The 10,469-nt window shown below is 37.1% G+C and overlaps 1 protein-coding gene across 3 annotated transcripts in view; it reads right to left on the bottom strand.

The window, feature by feature from the left end:
- Window positions 1-21: 21 nt before the first annotated feature.
- Window positions 22-10,469, bottom strand: part of Abca3 (ATP binding cassette subfamily A member 3) — a 51,454-nt gene continuing 41,006 nt past the window's right edge. For all 3 annotated transcript variants that reach the window (XM_034975105.2, XM_069502419.1, XM_069502418.1), the window contains exons 26-31: window positions 9,003-9,164; window positions 8,071-8,228; window positions 7,619-7,715; window positions 6,622-6,813; window positions 6,034-6,136; window positions 22-5,513 (exon numbers count right to left, since the gene is read on the bottom strand). In XM_034975105.2, the coding sequence (XP_034830996.1) occupies window positions 5,306-5,513; window positions 6,034-6,136; window positions 6,622-6,813; window positions 7,619-7,715; window positions 8,071-8,228; window positions 9,003-9,164 (920 nt within the window). In that variant the 3' untranslated portion in view covers window positions 22-5,305. The remainder of the gene's footprint in view (window positions 5,514-6,033; window positions 6,137-6,621; window positions 6,814-7,618; window positions 7,716-8,070; window positions 8,229-9,002; window positions 9,165-10,469) is intronic.

Genomic DNA, 10,469 nt, shown 5'->3' with positions numbered 1-10,469 from the left:
TATTTAAATGAAACGAAATACTTCGATAAAATATATATTTTATTAAAAAATAAATTGTAAACCTAGTTAAAGTACATGCGAACACTTTGCTTATAAAATATCGCAAATATTTATGACAAGTGAGACATCGAAAGCCTTATTCTGTATATATTTTTTCTACAAATATATAAATAAAATATGCCAAAATGTATAATTTAATTTTGAAAAATAGTCATACCTATTTGTTTAAAAATTAACTAACAAATAAATTATATTTAAATAACTTTCAAAACAATAATTTCGACTTTGCCGAGAGTTAGGAACATACTTAATTATAAGTGTACAATCAGCACAAAATTTAGAAAGTAGATGAAACATTAGTGTCATTAACATTTAAATAGCAAAATGAAAATTTCTCAATTTATCACCGGTACTTGTTCAGGCATAAATAACTATTTATAGACAATTACAATTGAAAAGTACCAACATGGTATAATCCATATCTACCTACATGGATTTCACGGTGCACGTGGCTCATGCTTGTGGTTATGTCGTATCGGTATAAGTCAAATAAGTGTGTTGTTTGCGAGCGCTTGCTCTGGACTGGCTGGGCCGACAGGCACGCACACTTACGCAATGTGCTTGTGTACGACGTAATCACAAATAAAATTCACGCGCGCTCGTGAATCGCAAAAACTATAGCAGTAATCAGATGCTGGCTGTAATTTTTAAATTAAAATCACAAATTATTTTCTATGAATCACAAAATATATCACAAAGGAGGGAGAATATGGCATATCACTAGAGCTTGCAATGGCCCGCAAATTGGTATTCACATGATTCTTGTACAAACATACACCAGTTGCATTTGTTGTATGACGCAACTGTAGCAACAACAAACATAACGAGAATAAACGAGAGACGGCTATGCAATGCCGGGGACAGCAATTACTCATACAATATGGCATAGTATTATTGTAAATGGTATATTTGAAAAGAGTAACCTCCGATTTTCTTGCTGGTTCTCGGTAGGAAAGACATTCTGGACTTTTCTGGATTCTGGTAGATTCTTTTGACGATTGAAAAGCACTTGTAAAAGTTTATTTGAATAAAAACATCTTATCGTTACGTTATCTTACGTTTTGAGGATTCAAAAGCACATGTCAAAGTTTATTTGATTAAAAATCTTTCTATTCTATCTTTAATATACATTCGTGTATTCAATATACGATTATACGATACAATATACGATTTTTTTTATTAGTTCCAAGATGACATTTTTGTACCTATCCTTTCCTTTTTTAACGCGCGAATGATGTAATGAGGATTGTTGCACTTCTAGTGATATATCATAATATAGTATATCTCTCCGTCACAAAATACGATGAAATATCGCTGGTGATTCAGTTGGTTTGAACTTATTTTATTTTTGTACCTAACAGAATATTTTTAAGTAAATGTGGTTTATAGCAGAACATTTTAACGTAAGTACTTAAATAAATAAGGCATATGGCAAACATATGATCGCTTTATTATTTCTGAAGAAAAAAGTAATAACATAATAAGTAGGTAAATAATAATACTAGTAAGTTTTGGATTCATGGGCCCAGAACACTAATATATGTCGGTTTGTACATCAGGCAGTCCTTTATAGTGAGAAAAATTATGTACAAAAAAACTAAACCCTAAAGAATGGTCTGCTTGCGAATTATCGTCAAGCAAAAGATTTCCTTGCAATATAATAATAATTTAACCATTTTCAAACATTTATTACGGAATAATTATAACTTCATGCATTTATGAATGTAAAAGTGTGTCTGTATGTCCGTCTTACCTTTTCATGGCTCCACCTCTGCCGCAATCTTGACAAAATTTATTTACACTTATTCCGGCAAATTGAGTCCCTGCGGGATTAAAACAACGAAACTATGCGGACGAAGTCGCGGTCATTATCTAGTAATAAATAACTATGTACAATATTCCCTATAACACATTTCCATTTCTCAAATTATGTTTACTTCTAGATTACATCAGCGAAGCACCAATCACCATTCTAAGTCACATAACATAATTAGCTTACATCATTTTGGACTCATTTTTTATTCGCCAAGTGAGAGTTAACTGATAAATAAAACAATTTAATTATATATTTCTAAGACAAAAACAGTTATAGTCCGTACAAAATGACTTTTCACGCGCCATTTTTACTCTATGGGTCAACTGTCATGTCAAAAGTATACATTTTGACATGAAATTTGACACAGTTAAAAAGCCGCGTGCGCAGTTATTTTTTACGCACCATAAATCTCGTCATTTTTCAGTTACACATTACTTAGCGATTGAAAAATCGGCCCTTAATCGTTACAATATTAATAATAATTTTATCAAAATAACAAGGATTTGATCCTTACTCAAACACGTTTTGAATATGAATATACATCTTACTTTCCAGTTCCACTAGGCAAACAGTTGACGGCTGACAGTTTGCTTCCTATAATATATTTTCGTTTAGATGAAGCGTTCATACAAAGCGTATCGTATCGTACTCAGTTTACAGCGCGCTTTCGCTCGCCTTCTCATTTAGTTAGCCTCTATGCGTCTATATAATTGTAGTCTATTTATCTATGGATTTGCATCCAATTTACAGTTACTTAGCCGCAAAGTATTTGGCCTGATTAGGTCTGCAGCCATAAATAATAGGCGAACCAAGCTGCTTTTCTTATTATAAGTAGGCAGTTATAACGATAGCAGTATCGTGATGAATACACCACGGTCGGAAATTTCAAGATTTAGACCTCTTTAGTCTTTACAAAATATTATGACAGTAAAGTAAATTAAGACTGAGTAAAGACTCCGTTTAATTTGTTTTATGTAAACAGCGTTATATAGTATATAATATATAACTATATTTTATACACAATTTTTTAATGCATGCAGCATGGACGTGTGTGAGTAAGGACAAGTATCGGTAAGGTATCGGTATTGGGGCGGGTTATACGCTACCTACACTTCAGTCTTAGACGGTAAGAAGTCCACTATAAAGTTGAGAAAGTCATAAACTGCAGTCTGCAGTATATTGAATAGTTCAATGAGCACTATGAGTATTCTCAGATTGTCAGATTATAGTTTGGAAACACTTTTTAATTCGATAAAGAACAATGTACAATACAATGTAAAATACAATCACTCGTTCGAATGATTAAAAACTTGACTAAGGCTTTATCTAGTTGCTAGCGGATCGCTATAAGTACATTATTTACCCTAGCACCGAATAATATGCTAGGGATTGTATTAATTGTGACGGTATAGAGTATAAATAACACGATAACAATACTTACATAATACACGTACAAACATTTAATACACATATAAAATAGAGGTAAGTAGTAAGTACTAATAGCCGACGCGGACCTACGAAGTGGCGCGGAGCATAGCGCAGCATCTTTTTTGATAACAACTCAAATGGTCTTACTACACTAATGCGCTTTTAACTGGCGTTAGACCCAGATGTATGCCTCTGTAGCCTAGCAATAGCGCATGCATCAATTCCTGTGGCGCACGCAATAACACACGCACTCACTTGCATCCTCTCCTCCGTTTATGATTATGATGCACACGCAACACACTAAACTTTAATATAAATGAATTCTATGCGTAGACGCTTGCGCTATCGCATGCATTGCTTCAACAGCTTACATGATGCATGACGCAAGTTGAAAACGCGCCGGTGTAGTTAGACGAAAACGAAGGTTTAGTTGAAAATGACGCTGCGCTCAGCTCAACTTTACCTTGCAGGTGAGCGTTGCTCCTAAGACATTGCATCGATTAGTATTAAGTATCATTCTATAATTTCTATTAATTCTAGGTTTAGGACAATATGTGGTTACAATAAAAAATTAATACATTTTAATGCGCTAAAATTCTTCAATATGTCAATACAACTGATATCAGAGTTGTTCTTTTATATTTAATGACTTTAAACTTTAATGGCGGCAAATTGTTGGCGAAGAAACGTCTTAAATCACGAAGGTCAAGCAGTAGCTCAAAGAATTAAGTGTATTATGTTAGGCGGTATTTATTATAATGAAAACAATTATTCCTAATTATCATATATTTAATCTGGTTAAAAACTAAACCAACGGAAAAAACAAATTATGGGACCATTAAGAGAGCTTCCTAGTTCCTAGACAAAATCCAGAGAAATCAATGTACCTACAAACTTTAAAAAAACTGGCCAAGTGCGAGCAGATTAGCGCACCGAAGGATCCGTACTACAGTCGTATTTTTTCGACATTTTGTACAACAAAACAAAAACTGTTTAGCATAAAAATATATAAAAATCTGTTTTTGAATGTACAGGTAAATAAATCCCTCACATAATATGATACCCAAGAGTAATCTGTATATTAATCTTACTTTGAGAGTTAAAAACACTGATTATTTGTTTATGAACAGTTTTTTTTTTTGATGTAACCACAAGTTCAGGGTTTTCGGATTTTTAGCCTTTACATGTGCTGTAAAACCTACCTACCTGCCCAATTTCATGATTCTAGGTCAACGGGAAGTATCCTCTAGGTTTTTTGAAGACAGACAGACAGACAACGAAGTGATCATATAAGGGTTCCGTTTTTTCCTTTTGAGGTACGGAAACCTAAAAATTTCTTTTTAGGTTTACGTGCCTCAAAAGGAAAAAACATCGCTTAAGTTCTTACTACACATAAGTCAAAATTAGATCTTCACAGTAGAGTTTAGTGATGTTACTTTTTCGTTTTCTTGTTTCTAATAGGCCGAAAAGAAGCGTCTCTCGGTTTTCTAGCGAATGGCGAAAACCACCAAAAAATTACTTACGTCATACGTGGTGTTAGAACTTAGGCGACAATAACCTATACTTGTTAAAAATGAACTTCATCCTCCGTCAAAATCAGATCGTAGTATAAAGGCGGACACAATCGATTTTGTACTCTATCTACTGGACATAGAGTTATAGTAGGTTTCGAGCTAACCTTGACCGCGGGTGAAGCGCAGGAACACCTGGTTGAGCATTGGGAACTACCACACTTGGGCGTTAAAATATAACTGCACAGTTATTAGCCTCCAAAGCTGTATGGGAATATTCATTTTCGCACTAGTACGGCATTATAATGGCCGGAAAAGCGTTAGGAGCTGACATCTTTATCGAGGTGTTTTTAGGTACAACCTACCAAATAGTACGATAGTTAAAAACTATTTCTTACTAACTACATGACTTAATAAAAACTCTCACCTACTCATTTTCAATAATGAGAGTTAGTTATTTTATATCTAAAATAGCAACGTCATTTGTGGTCTAACTCCTGGATAGAGAGTTGTGGTAGGTTTCGGGCTGGCCTTGCGCGCGGGTGAAGCGCAGGAACACCTGCTCGAGCGTGGTCTGCGACACAGAGTAGTCCTCGAGGCTGAAGCGGTCGCGCGCCTGCTCCATGAGGTGGAACACGCGCCACCACGGTAGCTCCGCGTCGTCGAGGTAGTACGTACTTATGCCGAGGTACGTTTCTCTGTAATACAATTTAACATTCATTTTATGTAGATGGTAGTAGCAATAAAGCTACCATTTTATAATGGTGCTTTATGGTGGGGAAAAAAAAATAAAAAAATTATGTAGTGTCTACTGTCTCGTGGTTGTTCAATAACAAAAATTATCCTACCAGGAGCAATTTATTAGCTTTTTCTATTCTCCAAGTAAGGGTAAAGCATGTGCTAGGAGTAGATAGGACAATAGTGCAACGGGGTGAGTTTGAATCGCCGACCTTTCGGATTTCAGTCCGCTCGCTCCTTAAACCGTTAACTATTGAGGCTCTTTTGAAATGTTCCTTGAGGGAAACTATCAAGGTTCAATTTTACATGAAGTGTATGCTTTCGGTAGCTGGAGTCTCAATTAGTCAAGAACGAAATCTGATCACCTCCTCCACGCAGTTTTTGTTCAATTCCAAAAGTTTTTGTAAAATGCGAAGCCAGAAGCTCGCTAAGGTAGTCCTAAATGAAGTGAGCCTACCAAAATAACAAGGCAACACTTACATAATCTTAGCATCTCTAAAATTTTCGAGGACGTATTGGTTTATATTTTCAATATTTGTATCCCTTTCTGGTCCCGCCTTACATTTCACTATTAGAGTGTACCCTGTGAACAAAATAATAGATCAATATCATAATGTTTCTTATGATAGTGTTTTTACCAACACTTCAAGGAAATTCCTAAATACTTTTTAAAATACATATCTAAAATTAAACACTTTCAAAGTTGGATTAAATAGCCTCAAAAGCGCGCAAAACTAGATAAGTATAGTACGCGGCAGAAAATATTGTTTAGAAAGAGACCGACAAAACGTCACATAGGTATGAGTGACAGAGACAACGCTCTACAAAGCCGAAATCTCATTCTAAAGGTCGATGTACAATTTTTCTTTTGTACAAAATTACAACACATTACAATTACAATTAAAATTACAATACATCGACAATTGTACAGATATCAAAAATGCAATCGTAGTTTATTTTTTCGCCGTTTTGTAAGAAATCTCGTGGACTAGTCCGGTTCAGTAACTCCTCTATTATGCTCGTCAAAATATTTCACTACCACTAATACTAAGGGTTCATGACACGTACCTTGGGAAAACTTATTTTTTAGATGTTGTAGCGGCCCCAAGCAGTGCAGTCGGCCGTTGACCATGACCGTGAGGCGCGAGCACAGAGCCTCGCACTCCTCCATACTGTGCGACGTCAGCACGATGCTGCGTCCACCACACACTGCGTCGTTAATGCTCGACCACACTAGACGCTTTGATGCTGGGTCCATGCCTACAGTATGATTTACAGGAGTGTTTCATTTGGAACAGTATAGAAAAATCCTACATATCACAAAGGAAATATTTCTTTGCTAACCCAGTGAACGACACAACATAGCAACCGCGTTTCTAATAATTATTTTTGTCATTCGAAAATAGGAGAACTCACGTAACTTCGACCAATTAAAATATCGTGAATTGAAACAGGCTCATGATTGGTTCGTACTGTGTATCGTGCGGCATTAGCCGCTGCCGTTATAGGACCACTCAAAGTGACAACAGTTACAATCGAATGATGGAAGATGTGAGAGATTTCGTTACACTACAATGGAGCGAACGGAATATTTCTATGCTTTGTCGTTCTTTGGTGGTAAGCATTAAATCGAATTAGTTTGTGTGGTTTATATAAAGCGTTCTTGTACACAATAGTTAATAGTGGATACGTTTTATTCGTGGATTTAACTGAATTTTTCAATGATCTTTATTATTGAAGTTGTTGCGCGTAGAAAAGTGGGTATATAGAGTTCGTATAAAATGACTCCTTACGCACCATTTTTACCCTATGGATCAACTTTGTCGTCCAAAGTACAGTTCACGGTTCACCTATAAAATAAAGACTAAAAGCGTACTTTTGACTTGAAATTTGACACACAAAGTTAAAATGGCGCATGAGGGGCTATTTTTTAAGTAATCTGCGCAGTTTTTTGATATTAACTATATTGAAAATACACACTGTTAAGATTGTTTATTACGAGTAGCAAGAGATGATTGTATAACATAAATTATGCAAAAATGTTTTTATTTAAATATAGAAATACCTGTGGTTGGTTCATCTAGGAACACTAATGGCGAATCCCCTAGAAGGGCTAGAGCTGTATTGATTTTTCTCTTAGTACCACCACTGCATTCGTGTACCTAATTAAATGAAACAAAAATTTAAAACAAGTATTTTAAAGAGTTTTAAAATAAACCCTGACTGCGGTTTGCACTGCGTCTTTTTGAGCCGATACCATTTTTATCAAAGCGATAAAATCCGCTGTTTCGATTTTTTAATGAATTTTATATACCCAGTGAGACTCGCGCCATCAAGACGATTCTAATGGCGATTTACAAAATAGGTTAAGCCGTTAAGTAGTTGCGAGCGGAAAAGGATACATACAGGTCGAACACATAACCCTTTTGGGTTTCGTCGCAGTCGGGTAATCAACTGTGTTAAGTTATGTAATTAACTGTGTAAATGGTTTATTTTGCTCAATTCAGGTAAACTTACCTTTTTATCGAAATGTCTCATGAATCCCAACATTTCGGCCAGCTGTATCGCTCTCATAGACCCAACTTTCACCGGAATACCGCGAAGAAGGCAGAATATTTTGAGAGTTTCCCGCGCTGTCAAGTTGTCCAACAACGCGTCGAATTGCGGGCAATATCCTACAAAGCGGAATGATACTAGATATACAGAGAAAATAATATACCAAAGTCGAAACCGATAATAATATGAAATTAAAAGATATTATAAACTAGCTGATACCCGCGACTTCGTCCGCGTGGAATTATGTTTTTAAAAATCCCGTGGGAACTCTTTAATTTTCCGGGATAAAAAGTAGCCTATGTCACTCTCCAGGTATTTATCTATACCCATACAAAAAATCACGTCAATCCGTTACACCGTTGCGACGTGATTGAAGGACAAACCAACAAACCAATAAACCAACAAACAAACACACTTTCGCATTTATAATAAGGGTACTGATTCCCAAATTGCACGTGCCGGGAATCGAAAGCGGGACCTCACACTTATAAGACCACTGCGCCAAGTCATGAAATATTGTGTATATTAGTGCTTAATCGCAGTGAAAATTCTTCACCAGTTTTGCACTCCGCACTTTCAACTCCGTCAGATTTGTCCCTGGCTTTACGCTTTGAATTTACCAAATTCTTTTTCGAAGAGAATGAAGGTAACGCCTTCCTAAGGCCGCCTCGAATGGGGCTCAGTATTTGACTTTAGGTCGCATGGATTCGTCAGGTCAGTTCCACCTAAATAATCCGAACGCCTTCGTGACAAAGTTAGGATTTACGTCCGGGTGACGTAAGGAATCGGGGACATCTTCGCCGGCAAAGACGCTGGGCTGAGGTAGTGGATTATATTGCCATAGTCCTGGCTATGAGAAAGCTAGGAAGAAGAAGTAGTGGGTGGTCACTCACCGATGTGCGCATGCACGTCCTCGATGCGCGTCTTGAGCGAGAGGCCGTGCACGTAGGCGTCGCCGCAGCTGATGCGCGTGTCCCCGGTCAGCATGCGGAACGTACTGGTCTTGCCCGCGCCGTTGATGCCCAGCAGTCCGAAACACTCGCCCTTGTTCACCGCTGAATAGACAACATCGATTTAGGATTTTAAAAAATCCCGTAGAAACTCTTTGATTATCCGTTACATATATTTTATACTAGCTGCCCCGGCGAACTGCGTACCGCCTAACAGTCGATTCAAATGTTTTAAATTTTTCTCTCCGTAAGAACCATCTTAGTATGTAAGTACTTCAAGGATTGTTATAAAAAAAGAATTAGAGAAATCGGTTCAGCTGTTCTCGAGATTTGCGATCAGCAACACATTTAGTGATTCATTTTCGCCGCGACAGGTTGAGATAGCAATCGGGGTATGAGGCGGGGGGACGCCCCGCACACCCGCACATCACCCGCGCTCGCCTGCACTGGGTTAGCGCGGGGGCTGTGTGGGTGTGCGTTACGTTCCCTCCCCGATCCCCGTTGCAACCTGTCGCGTACTATATATACTTCTGTACCACGTTTCGTCAGGATCGGTTCAGCGGTTGAACCGTAATATGGTAACAGACAGCCACTTTCACCTTTATAATATTAGTATATGGATTTCTTAACTGAGCATAGACAAACGTGTCGTAAATAACACAACAGCAGATTCTGAGAGGCAAGATACCTGATCACACTAATGTTTGGGGGGAAGGAGGAGACCATAAAAATACCAGATCACAACAAAGGCAACTTAAGTAGAATATATAAAGGCAAGTACCGAAAGGGTACAGGCTCAGAAGTCTCCGACATTAGATTCACTTCAAACGTAAAAAGATAGGAGCATACTAAAAATACTCAGCCACATAAATTACGATTAAAATACGATTGACACACTTTTCTTCACTTCTACAACAGATATTCCGCCTGTTTTTATAATAAAATGCGCTACACTATTGGCAAAGCCTCTATTACTGATATATAACAGATCACTATCTGAGGGTGAATTTCCAAGGATGTGGAAAAAGGCTAGGGTGGTCCCGGTCTTTAAAAACGGGGACAGAAAGGACATAACTAAATATAGACCTATATGTATTTTCTCGGTGTTTTCAAAAGTGTTTGAATCATTAATCTGTCCGGTATTAACATGGTATATGAAATCAACAATAATAGAGAACCAACATGGGTTCATTAGGAAAAGATCAACTACGTCTAATTTAGCACTTTTCGTTGATGACTTATCAAAAGCCCTCGACCAATCTAAACAAATAGATTGTGTTTATACTGATTTAGCCAAAGCATTTGATGTAGTCGATCACAATATCCTGTTGGCAAAGCTTGCAAATTACGGTATTTGTGGAAATCTTATTAATCGGTTAGATTCATATTTAACAAACCGCAACATGCATG

Source organism: Maniola hyperantus, chromosome 13, assembly GCF_902806685.2.
Source record: "Maniola hyperantus chromosome 13, iAphHyp1.2, whole genome shotgun sequence".
In the NCBI taxonomy this organism is placed as follows: domain Eukaryota; kingdom Metazoa; phylum Arthropoda; class Insecta; order Lepidoptera; family Nymphalidae; genus Maniola; species Maniola hyperantus.
Note: the sequence above shows the minus strand (reverse complement) of the source record. Positions and strands in the feature narration are given on the sequence as shown.